Source organism: Zootoca vivipara, chromosome 2 (genome assembly GCF_965207765.1).
Source record: "Zootoca vivipara chromosome 2, rZooViv2.hap1.1, whole genome shotgun sequence".
NCBI lineage: Eukaryota > Metazoa > Chordata > Lepidosauria > Squamata > Lacertidae > Zootoca > Zootoca vivipara.
In genome coordinates this window covers 119784781-119808548 of record NC_142584.1, presented here as the reverse complement: position 1 = coordinate 119808548, position 23768 = coordinate 119784781, and the positions used below count along the sequence as shown (strand labels likewise).

The 23768-nt window shown below is 44.4% G+C and overlaps 2 protein-coding genes across 2 annotated transcripts; both read right to left on the bottom strand.

Moving 5' to 3' along the window:
- Nucleotides 1–1845: 1845 nt before the first annotated feature.
- LOC132591786 (vomeronasal type-2 receptor 26-like) lies at nucleotides 1846–13236 on the bottom strand. The gene is made up of 6 exons (XM_088662564.1): nucleotides 12965–13236; nucleotides 11260–11551; nucleotides 7776–8063; nucleotides 5951–6178; nucleotides 4686–4812; nucleotides 1846–2744 (listed from the first exon to the last, which is right to left on the bottom strand). The coding sequence occupies exons 1-6, from the start codon at nucleotides 13234–13236 to the stop codon at nucleotides 1846–1848; spliced, it is 2106 nt and encodes a 701-aa protein (XP_088518690.1).
- A 2413-nt stretch (nucleotides 13237–15649) lies between these two features.
- On the bottom strand, nucleotides 15650–23568 carry LOC132591787 (vomeronasal type-2 receptor 26-like). The gene is made up of 6 exons (XM_088662562.1): nucleotides 23360–23568; nucleotides 21468–21759; nucleotides 19748–20539; nucleotides 18128–18358; nucleotides 17372–17498; nucleotides 15650–16569 (listed from the first exon to the last, which is right to left on the bottom strand). Exons 1-6 carry the CDS (start codon nucleotides 23566–23568, stop codon nucleotides 15650–15652), a joined length of 2571 nt encoding a protein of 856 aa, XP_088518688.1.
- Nucleotides 23569–23768: the final 200 nt, after the last annotated feature.

Here is a 23768-nt window from a genome sequence, read left to right as displayed (position 1 = left end):
CAACTCTTCTGGGTAGGTCTTGCGCATATGAGGAAGTTGCAGAAGCTGTGGAGGAATCTTGTTATGTACTGAGCTGAATCCTATAACAATATGATCCAGAATGCAGCAGTCTGATTGGTTCGCAGGAGCCATCCAATCCAGCTCCAGGTGGAAGTAAGTCAGCAACCTGATTGGCCTGCAGGAGCAGCCAATCAGGCTCCTGGGTGAAGCGAGTCAGCAACCTGATTGGCCTGCAGGAGCAGCCAATCAGGCTGCTGGCAGAAGTGAATCCACAACCTGATTGGCCTACAGGGGCAGCCCTGAAGTAGCCAATCACGCAAGTCCCATTGTGTAAATAATGTATATAATAATGTTTAAGGAAGCTTTTAATGTTTGATGGATTTCTGTATTTTAGTATCTTGTTGGAAGCCGCCCAGAGTGGCTGGGGGAACCCAGTCAGATGGGCGGGGTATAAATATTATTATTATTATTATTATTATTATTATTATTATTATTACTACTGTACTACTACTATTATTATTATTAGCAGACATTTTGGCGGACAAAGCAATTCTTCTCTTCTTCTTCTGTTGCTACTACAAGCCGAATAAAGAGCATGAAATTCACTCTCGGCTTCGAGTATATTTCAAATCTTCAACCCAGTCCTTTGCAGTTTTACTGAGAACTAAGCCCTGCAGGGACCCAGGTGGCGCTGTGGGTTAAACCACAGAGTCTAGGGCTTGCTGATCAGAAGGTCGGCGGTTCGAATCCCTGCAACGGGGTGATCTTTACCTTTACCTATACCTTTACAGTTAGGAGTTGGTCAGAGAAAGGAGGCATGGAAGTCATTGGTTGGAATGAATCTATTTCTCATAGAATCATACCGTAGAATCATAGAGTTGGAAGAGACCACAAGGGCCATCCAGTCCAACCCCCTGCCAAGCAGGAAACACCATCAAAGCATTCTTGACATATGGCTGTCAAGCCTCTGCTTAGACCTCCAAAGAAAGAGACTCCACCACACTCCTTGGTAGCAAATTCCACTGCCGAACAGCTCTTACTGTCAGGAAGTTCTTCCTAATGTTTAGGTGGAATTTTCTTTCTTGAAGTTTGAATCCATTGCTCCATGTCTGCTTCTCTGGAGCAGCAGAAAGCAATCTTTCTCCCTCCTCCATATGACATCCTTCCATCTATTTGAACATGGCTATCATATCACCCCTTAACCTTCTCTTCTCCAGGCTAAACATACCCAGCTCCCTAAGCCATTCCTCATAAGGCATCCTTTCCAGGCCTTTGTCCATTTTGGTTGCCCTCTTCTGGACACGTTCCAGCTTGTCAGTATCCTTCTTGAACTGTGGTGCCCAGAACTGGACACAGTACTCCAGGTGAGGTCTGACCAGAGCAGAATACAGTGGTACTATTACTTCCCTAGATCTAGATGCTATACTCCTATTGATGCAGCCCAGAATTGCATTGGCTTTTTTAGCTGCTGCATCACACTGCTGACTCATGTCAAGTTTGTGGTCTACCAAGACTCCTAGATCCTTTTCACATGTACTGCTCTCAAGCCAGGTGTCACCCATCCTGTATTCGTGCCTTTCAATTTTTTTGCCCATTTTCTTTGTCCTTATGTATATTGTTGTTGTTTAGTTGTTTAGTCGTTTAGTCGTGTCTGACTCTTCGTGACCCCATGGACCATAGCACCCCTTATGTATATATTATTATTATTATTATTATTATTATTCCTTTTGGAGCCTTTTGAGAAATAGGGATTCTTTCTAAATCCCTAATAAAAGCTGTAGTTCCAGTCCAGATTTTGGTGGGGAATTAAAAAATATCTGTAGTGCTAAGAATTAAATGCAATGTTTAGTGTTTTGTCGTCAGATGCTCCTTCATGTTCAGATCTGGCCTCAGTATAATAATGTAGCACTTGGGCATGAAGATGCAGCCCAGAAGCCCAGCACTGGAGGCCAAGATGGAGAAGACCTGAACGGCTACCATGTATTTCCCCTTGGTGCTCAGGTAGGTGGGAACAAAGGACACCCAAACACTGCAGAAGACCAGCATGCTGAAGGTGATCAGCTTGGCTTCATTAAAAGCCCCAGGCAATTTCCTGGCTAGGAAAGCCCCTGTGAAGCAGATGGCAGCCAGGAAGCCCATGTAGCCGAGAGCAGTGTAAAACATGGCAACAGAGCCTTCATTGCATTGCAAGATGATCTCTCCAGCTAGGGAGCTCATGTCAGAGTCCGGGAATGGGGGAGAAAGTCCTAGCCAGGTGATGCAGATGACAACTTGGACAGTGGAACAGGAAATGACAATGGAGTTGGCCAGAGTCTTCCCCAGCCATTTCCTCAGCCTGTTCCCTGGCTTGGTGGCCAAGAAGGCCAACACCACCGTGATGGTTTTTGCCAACACAGAAGAGATGGCAGATGAGAAGATGATGCTGAAGACCATTTGTCGGAGAAGACAGGTGACTTTCCTTGGCCGGCCGATGAAGAGGAAAGAGGACAGAAAGCAGAGCAGGAGGGAGAAGAGGAGAATGTAGGAGAGGTCCCGGTTGTTGGCTTTGACTATGGGAGTTTCCTTGTATTTAATAAATATTCCAAACACAAGGCCAGTGGTTAAGGATAAGAAGAGGGCAAAGGAAGATAGGAGGCTCCCCAAACATTCTGCATAGGATAGGAAAGTGAATATTTTGGGGACACATTGATCTTGCTCCTTGTTTGGATGCTGATCTTCTGGACATTTGGTGCATTCCTTGGCATCTGCATAGAGAAAGAGACTTCAATATCCTTATAGCATTAATACACCTACAGCAGTCGGAATGTTGTCACAATTGTGGGGAATGTCTGCAATCTGGGAGAGATCAGGAAAGAACACTGTATTGTTGGGAAGGAGAGAGGTGCAGTGGTTAAGGATAAGAAAAGGGCAAAGGAAGTTGTGAGTATTCCCAAATGCTCTTTATAGGCTAGGAAGGGAATAACCTGCGGCTGGGAATCCCCATGACGTGGGCGGCATCCCTCCGGCTCCAAGCCGGGTCACTGGGGGTCCCGGATGCTGGTCCACAACACACACACCCCAGGGAAAGGGGACGGATATATGAAAACCACAAATAAACAAAACACAGTATAACAGCATCAACATTCAGCAGAGTGGAGAGAAACATTGATAACAGCATGGCCATCATTAAAACTACCAGGGCATGGTATAAGCTGAAATAATAACATTTTAAATGTAAAAAAATCTCAGAACCAAGCACAGTGCACCTGCATTCTAGAGAGCAGGTCATTAAACCAGACAATGCACTGAACTGGTTGAGCAGCTAAAGATTTAATATAAAAAAATCCTTTCAGTAGCACCTTAAAAAGGTAAAGGGACCCCTGACCATTAGGTCCAGTCGTGACCGACTCTGGGGCTGCGCGCTCATATCGCATTATTGGCCGAGGGAGCCGGCGTATAGCTTCCAGGTCATGTGGCCAGCATGACAAAGCCGCTTCTGGCGAACCAGAGTAGCACATGGAAACGCCATTTACCTTCCCGCTGTAGCGGTTCCTATTTATCTACTTGCATTTTGACGTGCTTTCGAACTGCTAGGTTGGCAGGAGCTGGGACCAAGCAACGGGAGCTCACCCCGTCACAGGGATTCAAACCAACTAAGTTTGTCATAGGTATGAGCTTTTGTGTGCATGCACACTTCTTCAGATACACTGAAACAGAAGTCACCAGACCCTTATGTATAGTCAGAGGGTGGGGAGGTGTATTACTCAGAAGGGTGGTGGGAATGGGTGATTGGCTGATGCCAGCTTTGCTGCCACATACAGCAGGACAACACCATCACTGGCCCCAACAACATCAGACATACCATCTCAGGACTACAGTATTTAATTGCTCATCTTCTAACATTGTGTATGCCATCAAATGCCAACGGTGCCCTTCAGCTCTCTATATTGGACACACAGGCCAAACCCTACGCCAAAGGATATATGGACATAAATCTGACATCAGGAATCACAAGACAGAGAAACCAGGAGGAGAACACTTCAATCTCCCAGGACATTCTGTACAAGATCTCAAAGTAGCTGTTTTATTACAGAAAAATTTCAGAAACAGATTGGAAAGAGAAGTTGCTGAATTGCAACTCATTACCAAGCTTAAAACCATGAAGCCACCTGGAATGAACAAAGACATAGGATTCTTATCTCATTATACATGATAAAGCTTTCTTTAGCACCTCAGCCCTTGCTTTTTCCTGCAAGACCAATTGCAGTCGTTAACAGTCATCAACAGGTTTACCACTCCTATCAGCCAATCACCCATTCCCACCACCCTTCTGAGTAATACCCCTCCCCACCCTCTGACTATATATAAGGGTCTGGTGACTTCTGTTTCAGTGTATCTGAAGAAGTGTGCATGCACACGAAAGCTCATACCTATGACAAACTTAGTTGGTCTCTAAGGTGCTACTGGAAGGATTTTTTTTTAAAAAAAATTTGTTTGACTGTGCCAGACCAACACGGCTACCTACCTGAAACCAGCTAAAGATTTGTTCGCCTGATGCTGGAATGACATCACAGCTAGCTGCAGCTGAGGCTCCCTGGCAAGGCCATCCCATTCACTGCCATGGTATTTCCCCCCTCCCCCTTTAACGTCAGGCTTACAGGGTTTTTTGTTCGTTTTGTGTTTCGCAAACAGAACAAATGGAATACCTTCCTGAGTAGAGATGGTCCCTTCTGCACATGGAGTGCAAGCATAGCAACAAACCGGCTTTCCTTCCTGAGTCTCTTTGGCATATCCAACGTGACAGCTCTCGGTGCACCTGGAACGAGGCACGGTCTGTCCAGAAAGAGATGGAGCATCAAAGAAAAAGAATTAGGAGTATTTGCGCTTGGTGGTATACATTCAGAGATTTGAGCTTCAGACACTGCGAAAACCTTGCTGGGCAATGTCTTTCTCTTCTTCTTTTTTTAAAAAATAAATTTTTATTGTTTTCTCAAACACAAAATTACAATATACAGAAAAGAAAAACGATCGCCAATAAAACAATTCCTCTATTACATTTCTATTACTGTTTACTATATACATTCTATTGTTCTGCCGAACACAACTTCCTCCTTTTACCACTTCGGTTTTCTAAGTTATCATCATATATATCACGCTTTCTTCATCCATATCTCTTTCATCTTCTTAATTACATTACCATATTTTGAATACAGTGGAACCTCGGTTTATGACACCTCGGTTTACGAATTTTCGGTTTACGAATGCCACGGACCTATCTGGAACGGATTAATTCACTTTCCATTACTTTCAATGGGAAAGTTCGCTTCAGTTTATGAACAGACTTCTGGAACCAACTGTGTTCATAAACCGAGGTACCACTGTATATCTATATTGTTTCTGTTGTAGGTTTTATGTCAATCCTGTTAGCGTCTTTATAGTCTTACAGTACTCCTTTAGGTATTCCACAAACTTACTCCAATCTTTTTGGAACTTCTGGTCCTTTTGTTCCCTTATCCTTCCTGTCATTCTAGCTAACTCTGAGTACTCCATCCTTTTAACCCTTCACTCCTCGAGTGTTGGAATTTCTGTTGTTTTCCATCTTTGGGCAATGTCTTTCTCAGGCAACAAAATGTTCTGGGTCAGCCATGACAGAACCTGCCCTTAATCCCCCCAAACAGGGCAGGTTGGGGAAGTTAAACACTCATTGGCTGGTGCTGCTATGGGAAGGTTCCTTTCTACACTGCAGCCCTGGAGAACCTGGAGAACCTGCCAGCCCTTTAGATCTTGCTGGGCTACAGCTCCCATTTATCCCAGGCCATGACTGTACTGGCAAGGGCCGTTGAGCGTTTGAGTCCTACAACATCTGGTTCCTCATCCCTGCTGTATGTGTTTACATTGCGTCCCAGCATGCTCAAATTATTTGAGCTTGGCACATGTCACAGACAATAAAAAGTCGCACATCCCCCCCAACCTTCTTAAAACTCCCGGGCCATGAAATAGCATCTGGGTTAATGGTGAATTTTAGGTCTGAGGATGTGCATCCCTCCACACTTCCAATCTTCACTCTGCCACGAGACTTATTGGGAAACTGCACCCAATTGATGATGTCAAAGCTGGCTGGCAGCTCCCGACCCTCATCCAAACATTGCCCATCAGTGGAGATATTCGCCACCTGGACTTCTCTTAAGAAAGAGTGAAGCTGAAATGACAGAAGAAACAGCAGCATGTGTGGTAGGTAAGACGAATTCACATAGAACAATGCTATCGACAGATACTAGCCATGGTTAGCTAGCTAGCTAGAAGCTTTATTTGCATTAGCCACTAGCGTAGCAGTAAGATGAAATATACTGGAAATAGAGCTAAATAGTTAGCTTTAGCCACAGATAAAACATGTGAGCCAATAGGCTTTCTTTTGATTTAAAGCAGGCATCCCCAAACTTCGTCCCTCCAGATGTTTTGGACTACAATTCCCATCTTCCCCAACCACTGGTCCTGTTAGCTAGGGATCATGGGAGTTGTAGGCCAAAACATCTGGAGGGCCGCAGTTTGGGGATGCCCGATTTAAAGAAAAAGGAAAACCTGAGGAATGTTAGAAAGTTTATCACATAATGGATCTTACTCTAATTGCCCCTGCTAAAAATATTATTTTTACAATTATACTAAAATTAAACTAATCCCCAGCCCCATCTAAACGTTTATCCTACCCCCAACAGAACAAAAACAAAAATTTTAAATGCCACAAATTAAAAACTATTTTAAAACATTTAAAAGCATTTTTGACATTTGCCCCGACCCCAGAGTTTGTTTCATTGAGTCTGGGCTCCTTCAGGACTCGCAGCAGGGCAATGTCCCTCTGGCCTCCCAGGAGTCTAAAGCAGAGCTGCTCTCTAGGCCAGGTGGGAAAAGGCCTTGCAGGGAGCGGCCTTCAGCCCTCACAGCAGGATGCTTCATATTGGGACTAGCGCACAACTCACCTGGACTCCTATATATTTCTATTAGAAGTAACCCTCACTGAATTCAGTAAGCTTATTCCCCTGTAGTACTGCATATAGTACTGTAGCCATAGTGGCTGATCATGGTTGCTGCTGTTCTCTGCTATCACAGCTTAGCAACCTTCTTCTCTTCAGCATTTTAAGGCTGGCTATGCAGAGACATCACCTTGTCAACAAAGGTCCATATAGTTAAAGCTATGGTTTCCCCAGTAGTGATGTCTGGAAGTGAGAGCTAGACCATAAAGAAGGCTGATCGCCAAAGAATTGATGCTTTTGAATTATGGTGCTGGAGGAGACTCTTGAGAGTCCCATGGGCTGCAAGAAGATCAAACCTATCCATTCTGAAGGAAATCAGCCCTGAGTGCTCACTGGAAGGACAGATCGTGAAGCTGAGGCTCCAATACTTTGGCCACCTCATGAGAAGAGAAGACTCCCTGGAAAAGACCCTGATGTTGGGAAAGATTGAGGGCACAAGGAGAAGGGGACGACAGAGGACGAGATGGTTGGACAGTGTTCTCGAAGCTACGAACATGAGTTTGAGCAAACTGCGGGAGGCAGTGGAAGACAGGAGTGCCTGGAGAATGGATTATAGTAGTCATATTTCATCCTTACGGGGGTCTTCATTACAAAGGACAAGGAACCACAGAGGTAACGGAAATCAACAAACGAGTACAGGTTGATGTCCCAAAAAGTGGTTGTGATCCAGAGCTTTGTCCCAGCATGTATTGTTTCAAGTCGGGTTTGCAAAATTGCAATCAGATCAAATTCGTGTTGAGAGTCTGCATAGTAAACAAGTACGCTAACTTGTCTCCACACGTCACGTGATTCTCTTTTGAGTAACTCGCCGTACGGCGTCGTCTTGAGGACTCTCTTTGAAATGGCAACACAGATTCCATTGTGGATCAGCAGAGGTTTCAAGGCGCTCATGAACCTCTCTCCATTGTCAGTGTCTGGAGCGACGAGACCAACCCATGTCCACTGGAAGTGCAGGAGCAGTTGGACAATCCCCAAGCACTGCGCCTCTTCTTTTGGGACCATCCGGTAGACAAAAGGGAACCGAGTTTTATAATGAAGAAGAAAGCCGTAACTGACCTAGTGAAATAAAAAAGTTCCTTCAGTAGCACCTTAAAGACCTACTAAGTTTTTATTTTGGTATGAGCTTTCGTGTGCATGCATATTTCATCAGATACACTGAAACAGAAGCCACCAGACCCTTATGTATATTCAGAGGGTGGGGGGTGGGAGTGATGGGAATGGGTGATGGGCTGATAGGAGTGGTAAACCTGTTGATGACTGTTAATGACTGCAATTGGTCTTGCGGGGGGGGAGCAAGGGCTGAGGTGCTAAGGAAAGCTTGATCATGTATAATGAGATAAGAATCCTATGTCTTTGTTCATTCCAGGTGGCTCCATGGTTTTAAGCTTGCTAATGAGTTGCAATTCAGCAACTTCTCTTTCCAGTCTGTTTCTGAAAATTTTCTGTAATAAAACAGCTACTTTGACCTAGTGAAGAACGGGAAAAAAGATGGATGATATGTTTCCAGGACAATGATCAAATACTTGCTAACCTGGAGTTACTAACATGTATCAACAGCCTCCAAGGGGACTCTGTGAGGTGCTTGTCAGTGAGTGCCAGTCTACTCAAGATGCTGTGCCCAGCATTAAAACAACCACATCCCCAACACAGTGCTTTACTTTCCCCCATAGGACTGAATGGTGATCTTTAATCAAAAGCAAGTGGTGAATGGAGATGCTTCAGTCAGGGTTGTTTAGCAGCACAGTCTTACATATATCTAGGAGAAAGAAAGAGGCAAGGATAGCCTTCACACCTTCATACTCCACACAGGTGTTGAGTGGTGCCTAACCTGGGGGAGGGGGGCACGACGTCACACATGCATGATGCCCAGAGAAGCAGACACGGAGCAATGGATTCAAACTACAAGAAAGAAGATTCCACCTAAACATTAGGAAGAACTTCCTGACAGTAAGAGCTGTTCGGCAGTGGAATTTGCTACCAAGGAGTGTGGTGGAGTCTCCTTCTTTGGAGGTCTTTAAGCGGAGGCTCGACAGCCATCTGTCGGCTTAGGGAGCTGGGTATGTTTAGCCTGGAGAAGAGAAGGTTACGGGGTGATATGATAGCCATGTTCAAATATATGAAAGGATGTCATATGGAGGAGGGAGAAAGATTGTTTTCTGCTGCTCCAGAGAAGCGGACACGGAGCAATGGATTCAAACTACAAGAAAGAAGATTCCACCTAAACATTAGGAAGAACTTCCTGACAGTAAGAGCTGTTCGGCAGTGGAATTTGCTACCAAGGGGTGTGGTGGAGTCTCCTTCTTTGGAGGTCTTTAAGCGGAGGCTTGATAGGCATATGTCAGGAATGCTTTGATGGTGTTTCCTGCTTGGCAGGGGGTTGGACTGGATGGCCCTTGTGGTCTCTTCCAACTCTATGATTCTATGATTCTGTGTCACATGTGTGGCTCACGATGTGTATGCCCAGTCCAACCAGGCCAACTCAACCTGCCACCCCCCACCCATTGCCCAGCACCCGCTGCCTTACTTTCATTTGCAGCTGCCACCACAAGGCTGAGACCACCTTGGTGCGGTCGCCTCCTGCCCCTCCTCCACGTGGTCCACCGAGGCACCTGAGCACATTTTGAGATTGCCAGCGCTCCTTCCTGGAAGGCGCCCTGCTGACCCCCAAAGGGACACGCTGGACCAAGACACCGTGCCCTGCCATGTCTCTGACAGTGATTGTCAGCATGAAGGCCCCCTCAACATTGTGGGGGCTGGAGGCCCTGCCAAAAGATATTGAGGAGACACCTCAGCCCCCTGGAGCTGCCACAGCTGCTTGAGAGGGTGAAGCAGCTCCTCTATGAAGAAAGGGACCTTTTAGTTTGGAGAAGAGGCAAAGAAAAGGAGAGACACATAAATGTTGGAATATTCAGGACAGATCAAAGAAGGTACTTCTTCACAGAGTGCATAGTTTAACTTGGATGGTTTTAAAAGGCAATGTTCTGCCTCCACTGCTCAAGGCACTGTGCACTGAATATCAGTTGCGGTGAGTCACAAGTCTGGAGAGTGTTGTTGAGTGTCAAGTTATAACAACAACAACAACAACAACAACAACAACAACAACAACAACAACAACAACAACTTATTATTTATACCCCGCCTGTCTGGCTGGGTTTCCCCAGCCACTCTGGGCGGCTTCCAACTGAATATTAAAAACAGTACAGCATCAAACATTAAAAACTTCCCTAAACAGGGCCGCCTTCAGTTGTCTTCTAAATGTAAAATAGTTGTTTATTGCCTTGACATCTGCTGGGAGGGTGTTCCACAGGGCGCGTGCCACTACCGAGAAGGCCCTCTGTCTGGTTTCCTGTAACCTCACTTCTCGCAATGAGGGAAGTGGCAGAAGGTCCTCGGTGCTGGACCTCAGTGTCCGGGCTGAATGATGGGGGTGGAGACGCTCCTTCAGGTATACAGGACCGAGGCCGTTTAGGGCTTTAAAGGTCAATACCAACACTTTGAATTGTGCTCGGAAACGTACTGGGAGCCAATGTAGGTCTTACAGGACTGGTGTTATGTAGTCTCGGCGGCCACTCCCAGTCACTAGTCTAGCTGCCGCATTCTTGATTAATTGCAGTTTACGGGTCACCTTCAAAGGTAGCCCCACATAGAGCACATTGCAGTAGTCCAAGCGGGAGATAACCAGAGCATGCACCACTTTGGCGAGACGGTCTGCGGGCAGGTAGGGTATCAGCCTGCGTACCAGATGGAGCTGGTAGACAGCCGCCCTGGACACAGAATTGACCTGCACCTCCATGGACAGCTGTGAGTCCAAAATGACTCCCAGGCTGCGCACCTGGTCCTTCAGGGGCACAGTTACCCCATTCAGGACCAGGGAGTCCTCCACACCTGCCCGCCTCCTATCTCCCACAAACAGTAATTCTGTCTTGTCAGGATTCAACCTCAATCGGTTAGCCGCCAAGTTCTGCTTGTGAGCTTCCCATTGGGACATTGGGTTGGCAAATGTGAGAGTAGGATGCTGAATTAGATTGGCCTGATCCAGCCAATTCTTAAATGTTGTTAATTACCAAATAATGGCAATGTAATAGACAGATTCAGGGGAGCTGTTACAGGTAAAGTTTCCTTCGGAAAAATGGAAGTCTTGCTCCAAATAGGAGAACAAAAAGGAACATAAACTTTGGCAAAATAAATTTTGCAAGTCACCAAAGGATCTGCAGAATTATACACAGTTGTTTTTTCTCCCAATCCATCATACCTGTGGGATTTTGTAGATGCCCGACATGGTTGAAATCTGGCTGAAGATGTCAGAATTAGCATGTTCAAGAACTGCCAACAGGTTGTTCCGTTTTCCGCAATTGTAGTTTGGAATATTGATTTCCCCACCAGCCAGCAGGTCTAGCATGACATCGGAAGTGATTCTGCTATCACAATAGTTCTCATAGATGTTGTAGCCCAGGGTGATGTTGGGCAAAATCCTAGAATCCTGATTGATCTTCTGAATGGTGAAGAAGAAGGACAACATATGCCAGTACCTTCTGAATTCAAACCTGCAATACAAATATTTATAGTTCACCCTGAGATCAAAATGACACTTAATTCAGGCAATATTTCCAATTACAAAACAGCAAATAAAAAAAACATCATCAACAACAGTCGATTTAATTCATGTTGGACTTTGGTATATACCTGTATATTGCTGCACAGTGCTGAAGTAAGTAGTTTGGCAAGACTGCTGGTTGAAATAAAAAAAAGGAACATTATGAGTGTATGCTTGCCTGCAGCCATCATGATGAAAGGTCCAAAATGAAGATTCAACACTGGCTGGAGAAGGAAGAAGGAAGGAAAACCTGAGAGAAAGTAATCTTCATGGAGTTACTTAAGAAGGTATTGGCGAGGGAAGAATTAGATTGTCTTTCTGCCTACAAACCCCCAATGGTTTAGGTAACTTACTGGGCTGCATTGTACCTTTGCTCTCAACAATTTTAAAACACAAGTAAGAACTACCACTAGGATTAACAGTTTCTAAACAGTTCAGATAATATCCAAGTTGAAACCTGGCTGTGAAATCAAACCAATGCGGATGGCTGTGGGACCTCAGAGGACAGGGTTTTTCACAATGCAGAGATAATCCTTTGCGCAGTGGATTTTATCCTACTTTCTATAGAAAAGCTGCAACTCAGTGCTCACTCAGGAACATCTGCTCCCCTTCTATTAAGAAGCTTTGTGGGAGGAGAAAGAGGAAGTCTAAACTGTGGTTATATACAGTATGATCTTGAAATACGTGGGAATATACAAGTTTTTTTCTTTTCTTTATGTTTGTTCCTTTATGTCGGGAGTGCATGTATTTTCTCGTGTTTATGTGATGAAATATAAAGGATAACAAACTAGGTGGAGTGATATAATATAGTAATATTTATTTTTTGTATTATAAGGTAGTACTCTACATTGTGTTAGGTAAAGAACATTGCATTGAAAAGCAACACTATGTAATGACAAACAAATAACTTTTGAAAGTAGAATCATAGAATCATAGAGTTGGAAGAGACCACAAGGGCCATCCAGTCCAAGCCCCTGCCAAGCAGGAAACACCATCAAAGCATTCTTGACATATGCCTGTCAAGCCTCTGCTTAAAGACCTCCAAAGAAGGAGACTCCACCACACTCCTTGGTAGCAAATTCCACTGCCGAACAGCTCTTACTGTCAGGAAGTTCTTCCTAATGTTTAGGTGGAATCTTCTTTCTTGAAGTTTGAATCCATTGCTCCATGTCCGCTTCTCTGGAGCAGCAGAAAACAACCTTTCCCCCTCCTCTATATGACATCCTTTTATTTATTTGAACATGGCTATCATATCACCCCTCAAAAGTATTTCCTTTTGATTATTAGTTTACTATGTAATATTATAAAATCTTTAAATAATAATAATAATAATAATAATATCAAGCAGCGTATAGTTTCTTACTCAGAAATCCTCGTTAAGGGGGGCCCGGAGAAAATGTATGGTTTAATTACAGCACCTTTTGGACATATGATGCCCCCGATGAGGTAGTCTCCTGGCCTGTAATAATTCCATGGGTCGCTTTGATCCCTGATCAAATTCAATGGGCATTTTGCCTTCAGCATCCCACAAACTGCCTGGGGTATTGGCAGCAGGAGCAGCAGCAGGAGAAGCAATGTTATTCTGAGTCTGCCTGCAACAGTTGCCTCCCTTCTGACAGCAATAATTTTACTCATACAGATCGAGTCCTGCTATTGAAAAGTACCAGTAGTAAACCTTGCCCACTTGTCCCTACCGGCTCCAAATACCAGTGGTAAAGGGTATATTTCTGAAACCATTCCTCCTTCAGGCTTAGTGCAATAACTTGCCTCATTGCTCTTAATTATGGTGTTTTCAGTCATTGGGGAAATCCCAGGAGTTTTGGTAAGAAGAATGGTGTGAATCACTGTAATTTTAATAACTATAAGATAGAAGAATCACCCAGCCCTCTGGTCCATCTGCTTGGGTGAAGGGAAATGTTCAGAACTGGAGAAAAACATGTTTTTTGGAACTCACTTGGGGCAAAGAGGGAGGGCAGGTGGCCTTGACAAGCTTTCCACGAGAAACATCTTTGGAATTGCTAGGACGAAAATTTCCTCCCCCCTTCCTCTATACCAGGCATCCCCAAACTTTGGCCCTCCAGATGTTTTGGACTACAATTCCCATCTTCCCTGACCACGGGTCCTGTTAGCTAGGGATCATGGGAGTTGTAGGCCAAAACATCTGGAGGGCCGCAGTTTGGGGATGCCTGCTCTATACAAAGAATGTAAAGCAGTTGTCACACTGCAATTCATTTTGTGGCTGCCAATCGATGGCCAGGTGAATGAGTAAGCAGAGCAGGTGCCCAGGCAAGCTGTTTGAAGGAGTATGGCGGGTCCTTAATTTACATCAGAGAATCCATACAGGGGAGAAGCCATACAGTGTGGGAAGAGCATTACCTAATGATGTCACCAGTGCTTTTTTCAAGAAAAAGAGGGGCTGGAACTCACCATGAAGTTTTCCTGAAAGACATACATTGGCTCCCAGTACATTTCCAAGCACAATTCAGAGTGTTGGTGCGGACCTTTAAAACCCTAAATGGCCTCGGCTCAGTATACCTGAAGTATACCACCCCCATCATTTTGCCCGGACACTGAGGTCCAGCTCCAAGGGCCTTCTGGTGGTTCCCTCACTGTGAGAAGTGAGGTTACAGGGAACGAGGTAGAGGGTCCTCTCGGTGGTGGCACCCACCCTGTGGAATGCCCTCCCATCAGATGTCAAGGAAATAAATAGCTACCTGACTTTCAGAAGACAACTGAAGGCAGCACTGTTTAGGGACATTTTTAATGTTTGATGTTTTATCGTGTTTTTAATATTCTGTTGGGAGCCGCCCAGAGTGGCTGGGGAAACCCAGCCAGATGGGTGGGGCATAAATAAATTATTATTATTATTATTATTATTATTATTATTATTATTATACCGGAACTGCGCTCTGGCTGGATAAAAGGCACTGGAGAAAAACCATACAAATGCTCACAATGTGGAATGTGTTTCAGTCACAGCTCTAGCCTTAGAGAACATCCAAAAGTCCACACAAGAATGAAACCATATACATTGTTATAGGTTTTGGGTGCCAGATTCTGTGACTGCAAGGCACCCATCGTTTCTAAACATTAAACATTCTAAACATTGAGTGCCAGATGTTGTGTGTAGCAGTGTAAAAATGCAGGTTAAATCAGTTTTTCCTGACTAGAAAACCCCCTGTGGAAAAGAACCATCATCTAGAACAAAAGAAGACAATGGGGAATTATCAAAAAAAGTTACTCTGTGCCAGACAGCAGAGGAGTGTGAGGCTGTTCCGCTCATGACGGGCTGATGAGCAGAGCAACAGGCTGGGCTTAGGATTTCAGTCTGTTTTGTGGCCTTGGAGGGGGCAGGGATTGACTGTGACAGGCTATAACAACAAAGAAAGAGGCAGCATGGATGATTTCTATGTTCATAGACTCGAGCCTGCTGTGCCTATAGGAGGAGGAAGGCACGCCCTTGGAGCATAATGCTGGAGCCTTGCCTCCACAATAGACTCGGGTTGTAGATATGTGTAAATAAACCATATTTCATAAAGACGCCACAGTCTCCACTGAGCCTCATTTGCAAAAGGAAACACAGACCCTGAATAAAGCAAAGCTGAAATCCCTGGAATTTTGCACCTCTGTTGGAGACTGGAGCGGCATGTAACAATAGACTCTGGGTGTGGAAGGAGTTTTATTTGGAAACTAAACCTTACAAGCCACCAAAGATCCCAAGCAGGACAGAAGCTATATAGATGTTTGGAATTTAGAAAGAGATTGAGGTCAAGTCTTACTCTACACAAAAGAAGCCAGAGATTAACTTTAAGGTAACATGCTCCCAAGCTGTGGATACCTTTGTATGTCAATATATTATACCAGTAGCAATTATCTCAGTAGTGGTGCAATATTGTAGCATTGATCTGCCAGAATTTGTACAAGTTGCAGATTCTGGGTCAGCCTCGAGGGCAGCCCCACATTTTTGCAGCTTTAATTGGTTTTTAAATCCCTACTAGAAGTCATAGTTCCAGTCTATTTTGTGCACAAATCTTCCGCGTTCCCACTGCTACCTACCAAATGCCATGTTTGGTTTTTTGGTTGTCAGGTACTCCTTCATGTTCAGATGCGGTTTCAGTAAAATAATGTAGCACTTGGGAATGAAGATGCAGCCCAGGAGCCCAGCACTGGAGGCCAAGATGGAGAAGACCTGCACGGCTACCATGTATTTCCCCTTGGTGCTCAGGTAGGTGGGCACAAAGGACACCCAAACACTGCAGAAGACCAGCATGCTGAAGGTGATCAGCTTGGCTTCATTGAAGGCCCCAGGCAGATTCCTGGCTAAGAAAGCCACTGTGAAACAGGTGGCAGCCAGGAAGCCCATGTAGCCAAGTGCGCAATAATACATGGCAACAGACCCTTCATTGCACTTCAGGATGATCTCTCCAGGCTGGGAGTGCATGTCTGAGTCGGGGAATGGTGTAGAGGTTCCCAGCCAGATGGTGCAGATGGCAACTTGGACACAGGAACAAGATATGACAATGGAGTTGGCCAGACTCTTCCCCAGCCATCTCCTCACTGTGTTCCCTGGCTTAGTGGCCAGGAAGGCCAATACTACAGTGATGGTTTTTGCCAAGATGGAAGAAACAGCAATAGAGAAGATGATACTGAAGACTGTTTGTCGCAGAAGGCAGGTTGCTTTCCTTGGCTGGCCAATGAACAGGAAAGAGGACAAAAAGGAGAGCAGGAGGGAGATAAGGAGGATGTAGGAGAGATCCCGGTTGTTGGCTTTGACTATTGGAGTTTCCTTGTATTTAATGAATATTCCGAAGACAAGGACAGTGGTTAAGGATAAGAAGAGGGCAAAGGAAGTTAGGAGGCTCCCCAAATATTCTTCATAGGATAGGAAAGTGATTCCTTTGGGGACACATTGATCTTGCTCCTTGTTTGGATGCTGATCTTCTGGACATTTGGTGCATTCCTTGGCATCTGCACCGGGAGAGAGTTTTCGGTACCTTACATCAGTAACACACCTACAGCAGTTGGAATGTTGTAACAATTGTGGGGAAGGGGAGGCATATGGGAGACATCAGGAAAGAACACTGTGTTGGGAAGGAGAGATGCATACTTCCCTGGTACAGAAGTCTCAATCCATTGCTCCCCCCCCCCAAAAATGAAACTTGTGGAGCAAGGCTAGAAAAGTTCTCCCTGTGAGATCAGCCCACTGCATCAGAATTAGCCCAACAGGTCACTCAGTTTGGTGAAGCTGTTTTTTTCAGTTGTGTGACGGGTAACAATAGAGCTTCAAGGGAATGGTTGGGTGGTTCATCAAGGCAGAATTCAACTGCCCATCAGGTGATGGGGGGTGCAGGTATGTAAAGGTAAAGGTAAAGGTAAAGGACCTCTGGATGGTTGTCCAATCAAATTTGACTATGGGGAGCCAGCGTTTGTCAGCAGACACCTATTCTGGGTCATGTGGTCAGAATGACTAAACCACATTTGGCGCAACGGGACACGTGATGGAAGCCAGAGTGCACAAAAAATGCCGTTTACCTACTCATGCTTGTATGATTTTGAACTGCTAGGTTAGCAGGTGCTGGGACAGAGCAACGGGAACTCCCTGTTGCGTGGATTTGAACTGCTCACCTTACGATTGGCAAGCCCAAGAGGCTTGGTGGTTTAGTATGTGTTGGTCAAGTGTGTGGGGGGGGAGCTATTTCCAACCAGCGGAAACTATTTGTGCCTCCCAGTGCTGCTCTTTGGACCTGCTAAAACCAGAGACACATTCTACCTTCCTGAGTGGAGATTGTTCCTTCTGAGCAAGGAGCGCAATCATAGCAGCAGGGCGGCTTCCCTTCCTGAATCTTCTTGGCACATCCAGGGAGACAGCTCTGTGTGCATCTTGAACGAGGCACGGTCTAGTTAGAAAGAGAAGAAGCAACATCGCGGGGAAATTGTTAGGGATCTTTGGAAAAGGAATATAGAGTCTTGGAAAGGTCCTGGAAAAGGTATATTTGCTTCTAATGGCTCAACATGACCTGGGCCCAATTCAGGGTGAAATGGTTGGTTGGTTGGTTTGAAGAGCAGCATGGCAGAAAATACCCTTCTGTGTTTCTTCTTCTTCCCCTTAAGATTGATATTCCACGGGGACATTCAGCCACCCTGAGCTGAACTGTTTTCATGCCGCCCTCTTGAGCTATCAAAGAGATGCAAAGACCTTAGCATACTCTGGTGCCCATCAGATATTTTTGTCCTAGAGGGCAAAATACCTGGAGGGCATCATGTTGGAGAAGGTTCTACTGTGCTTTGAAAAGTTTCCCATTCCACTGTGGAAACTTAAACATGCTTCATCAATCAAGAGTGATTAAGCTCCATTAAGCTCAATGGGACTTAGGTCCAGGGAAGTATCTACAAAATATTAAAAATACAATAAAACATTCAAAACTAGGGCTGCCTTCAAATGTCTTCTTCATATCACTATTCAACAATGTACTAGAGGTTAGCTGATGTCATAGGTAATAAAATCATGCATATAATTTCCCCATACCTTGTTAAAGAATAAGGGCCACACTATAGCTTCTGGGCTAATGGTGAATTTCAGTTTTGAGAATGCCTCTTTCTCTATTTTCCCAACTTCCACTCTGGCATGAGAGTTATTAGGAAACAGCACCCAATTCACGATATTGAAGTCAATGGCCAGTGCCCCATTCTCATCCAAGTATTGCTCCTCAGCTGAAGCATTAGAGTAGAACTGGACTTCTTTCAAAAAACGATGAAGCTAGAATGAGAGAAGAAACATCAGAATCCTGAGAGCATGCAACCACATTTGATATTCAATCCCTGATTATTCTGAATCCTAATATCTGAATAAGAACCAGTACATTTCTCATCTGGACTCATTAGGAAAGTTGATTAAGATTTTGGGGAAGCATGTGAAGAACGATGACGATGTAGTTATTAGAGGTCTAAGTTCTATACTGATGGAGTCATCTTCTACTTCTGGATCCTCTTTTGCTCTAGCAAGCAGTCCTAAAAGAACCTATATAAAGATGGTTATCCAGTGGTATTGGTCACCCTGGAAGTCATAAATTATAAGGAAGTTGGAGATGGGATTAATGGGAAGAGAAATTAGAAAGGAGGACCAAAAACTGTTCATGTATGCCACTACGGCAGCCAGAGTGATATTAGCCGAAAGGTGGAAAACATCAGAAATTCCAACTGTGGATTACTGGAGAGAGAAAATGATGGAATATTCAGAATTGGCAAGGTTGACAGGAAGAATAAGGGATCAGAAAGAGCAAAGGTTTCAGGAAGAGTGGGGTAAATTTGGAGATTATCTAAAGGAATTTTGTAAAAATGTTAAAACACTAGTAGGATTAACTTAAAAAAATACAACATAAGAAACATCTAGCCCTGTCAATATGTATGTTTAGAGTAGAAAACCAAGAGAGAAGAACGAGGAAGTCAAGTTCGGAAGAACAAGTATGTATGTTTGGAATTGATAAGAGGAGGACAAGAATCATAGAATCATAGAATCATAGAGTTGGAAGAGACCACAAGGGCCATCCAGACCAACCCCCTGCCAAGCAGGAAACACCATCAAAGCATTCCTGACAGATGGCTGTCAAGCCTCTGCTTAAAGACCTCCAAAGAAGGAGACTCCACCACACTCCTTGGCAGCAAATTCCACTGCCGAACAGCTCTTACTGTCAGGAAGTTCTTCCTAATGTTTAGGTGGAATTTTCTTTCTTGTAGTTTGAATCCGTTGCTCCGTGTCCGCTTCTCTGGAGTTAAGAGTTAAGAGATGTAAATAAGAAACGACACACTGTAATTTATGTGAAATATTTTTATTTGTAACATGTTTATTTGATTGAAAAATCAATAAAAATGATTTTTTTTAAAAAAGGAGATGGAGTGTGACTCCATGGAGGGCTGAGAAAGATTCCTTTCCAAAAACTCTGGAGAACCACTACCAGTCGGTCACTGTAGACAAGATCAATGATCTGACTCAGTGTATGGCAGCTTCCTAGGTTTCTGCTCCTAGTCAGCGTAAACAATACTGAACTAGATGGAGCATTCCTCTGATTGGTATAAGGTACCTTCCTATGTTCCTATCATGATGATTCCGGAGCTGTGATAATGAACTGCCAGTTTGAAAAGGACATACCTGCCATGGCTGTAGACTTTGATGTTCCAGCCTGCCTCCTCCTCCTCCCAATGACATGTACTGTGATCTGGATGAATAAGCTGCATTCAAGGCCTGAGCCACCGCTAGGATACTGAAGTAGTTAACATAGCTGTCTTGGGATAGGACACTATCAATTTCTTTCTGAGGTAGTACAGTCAGATTCTCCATCTCCCTGCATCTTGTCCAACCTCTCACAGACAAGGCATGTTTTGAATATCCACATTCAAATTCTTCATGCCAAAGCTGCAAAATAGCAGGGAATATTGGTTCGGAGTAGTCCTTTTTTGTCCTTTTTTTAGTCTTCATTACAAAGGACAAAGAACCATGGACATACCGGAAGAATTCCCTCTCATAGAACAAGATTGTGTTCTCAAGAGCTGTGGCTATCCAGACTTTACCCCCACATTGTATCCTTTCAAGTAAGGATTGTACCTCAATGATTACATGAAGTTCATATTGAGCGTCCGTATAGAAAACAAATACATTAACTTGTATCCACATAACAGGAGCTTCATGAGGTAACCACAGCCAAGTTTTTCGTAGTACTCTTTTTGTGAAGGCAACACAGATTTCCCTTTTGATCATCAGACGTGTCAAGATACTCAGGAATCTTTCTCCATTGTCATTGTCTGGAGCAAAGAGGCCAACCCATGTCCACCTGAAATGCAGGAGGAGTTGGATAATTCCCAGGTACTGAGTTTCTAGGTTTGGAGCCATTTGGTAGACAAAAGGGGACTGGGCTTTATCATGAAGAACAAAACCATAACTGAGCTGTTGAGGGGGGAAAAAACAAATTTGTTTTTCAGGACAAAGATTGGATACTTATTCCCTTATATACATGTAATATTTATTAAATTGTTAGTAGCAGAAACAGCAAACATCGTATTTCCAGAATAGGAGCTGTTAACGCCATAGTAGTAACACACACAATAACTGATTTGGTGAATATAACATGCAAAATCAAAGAAGAATATGACAAACCTATCAGACCACAGATAATATGTACTAAATCTGTGCAGATAAACTTTTCAGCAGCGGCTGAGAGCGTTAGTCTTTCAAAAAGTCTTTAAGTAGAAATCACTTCTCAACGAGCAGAACTCCAAATGACTTCCACTAAAGAACACAGAGACAAATCCACATTACCATTCCATAAATTGTGTTTGAGTGTGTGTCAGCCACCCGCAACAATGATAACACTATTGGCAGCACAGTGACAAAAACCTGAAAATATACTCCCACCTATCGAGCTTGGAGAGTGACACCCCACATCCTAGCCTAGAAATCGCCAACCCAGAAGAGTCAGTCACATCAAGCCAGCTTGTTTGTCATGTGTTTTGCTGTCCATCTTTTTGTTTTTAACTCCCCACCTCACCCAGAAGTTGAGTGTCCACCAGGTTTTCTGCTGTAAATCAGTGAGGGGTAGGGCCTCTTCCAGCGACAGCCCCATAGCTCACCCCCTTGCAAATTAGGCTTCAGTCAATACTCAGTGGTGGAGCAGGTTTTTCACATGGAGAAGATCTCAGGGTCAATTTACAAAAATATATCTATATGGCTTTTCACTTCATGGAAAGCAATGTTTCAAAGTGGTGTCTGATGTAAGGTAAGCAATAAAGCCAGTTACATTATCCTAAAGCATCATTTGTTTTTCTATGGCATGTCAAGTGTTTCTGAGTGTGCTTGACCTGAACCCAGTTCTTACCTGTGGGATCTTGTAGATGCCCAACATGCTTGCAATGTGTGTGGAGATGCTGGATTCACTCCCTTCAAGAAATGCCAGCAGTTTTCCCCGTCTTCCACAGCTGTAGTTGGGAATGTTGATTTCCCCACCAGCAAGGAGGTCTGTCAGGGCATCAGAAGTTGTTCTTCCATCAAAATAGGTATCATAGATGCTGTAGCCCAGGGTGATGTTGGGTAAGAGCCTGTGGTTACGATTGATATCCTGAGTAGCAAGCAAGTAGGAAAGAATTTGCCAGTCCCTTCCATCCATTTGACTGGAAAAAGTGTGACACATAGTTACCCACAATTCAGTAAAAATGAAAGTTACATTCTTTTTTATTTTTGTATAATTCAAAGCAAATACGAAATGAGGCCAGTCAGTAGGGGGAAGCGGGACATAGGTGTAGCAGTAATCTTTGGAAAGGAGGAAGATGGAGGTCCATATTCTGGTAACCTCTTTGGCCATCTGACCAGTTCCAGTGGTTAACAGCTGACTTTGCATCTGAGGAGATGACATTGCATCTCCATGGATTGTATATCTCACCAAAAAATAGTCTCAACATAGTATATAACAAAACAACAACAACAACAACCACTGTTTTATTATTTGCACTCTGCCCACCTGCCCATCTGACTGGGTTGCCCCAGCAGCCACGACCGAGAAGGCCTTCTGCCTGGTTCCCTGTAACTTCACTTCTCACAGTGAGGGAACCTCCAGAGAGCCCTCAGAGCTAGATCTCTGTGTCTGGGCTGAATTATGGGGGTGGAGACAGATGTACTAGGATGAGGCCATTTAGAGCGTCAAAGGTCAGCACCAACACTTTGAATTGTGCTTGGAAACGTACTAGGAGCCAATGTAGGTATTTCAAGACTGGTGTTAATGTGGTCTTGGCAGCTGCTCCCAGTCACTGCTGCATTCTGGATTAGTTGGAGTTTCCAAGTCACCTTCAAAGGTAGCCCCATGTAGTAGTCTGAGCGGGAGATAAGACAGCCTGGCAAGATAGTCTGTGGGCAGGTGGGAGCATGGAAGGAACAGCCCCTTACAGCAGCCAAGAAACTTAGGGATGGAGGGCACCAAAGTCAAGCTGTGGGAGCCAAATGGATTCCACAGACTGCATTATACCTGCCTAAGCTGGAGGAGACTCTTGAGAGTCCCATGGACTGCAAGAAGATCAAACCTATCCATTCTTAAGGAAATCAGCCCTGAGTGCTCACTGGAAGGACAGGTCGTGAAGCTGAGGCTCCAATACTTTGGCCACCTCATGAGAACAGAAGAATCCTTGGAAAAGACCTTGATGTTGGGAAAGATGGAGGGCACTAGGAGAAGGGGACGACAGAGGACGAGATGGTTGGACAGTGTTCTCGAAGCTACGAACATGAGTTTGAGCAAACTGCGGGAGGCAGTGCAAGACAGGAGTGCCTGGCGTGCTATGGTCCATGGGGTCACGAAGAGTCAGACATGACTAAACGACTAAACAACAACAAGCATAGCAGACATTTAAAGTTTGCAGCTGTATAGATTATGGAGTTCCTGTTGAAAATTGTAATCTCCATCTATCATTGCAGCCAGCTATGAAGGAAGAGCCAGCCTTACACTGCAGAAAGAGAGTTGTTTTATTCACTTTTCTCTGTGAGAGAACCAATCTCTCCTCTGTCTCCAGGCAAGGGCATTGTGTCAAACCTGCAATTTTCATGCCAAAGGACATAGTATGAGCATTCAACCTTTCCAAATGTTCCACGAGAGACAGTGAGAGAATGAATTTCATTTTGGTTACTGAAGATCGGCAGCAGTTCAAACACACCTCACAGGTTTTTCTATCTTATAGAAAACAAGTATCAGGAGTGGGTAGGAAGCATCAATACACCATTACTTACAAGTGAATCGCACTTAAGGGAGTGTTGGAAAAGGTGAAGGGACTTTGTTCTCCAATTAATCTCAGCGATATTACTCCACTAATGAGGTGGTGTCCTGAGCTGTAAAAATTCGCAGCAGAATTTTTATCCCGGATCAAATTCAGTGGACATTTTGTCCTCTGCTGCATCACATAGGTTGCAAGAGGCAGCAACAGAAGCAGTGTTATCATTCTGACGAACCTCAAAATCCCCGCAAGACAGAGGTTGCAGTTGCTAGACAAAGACTATTCTGGCTTCAGAGTGAGAGGTGAATAGCCGCAGCTCAGTGGTAGAGTGTGTGTTTTGCACCCAGATTGGGCTAAGCTGAATCTCTGCTAATTGTTCAAGGTAGGGCTGAAAATGCGCCTAGCTGGAGAGCTGCTGCCAAACT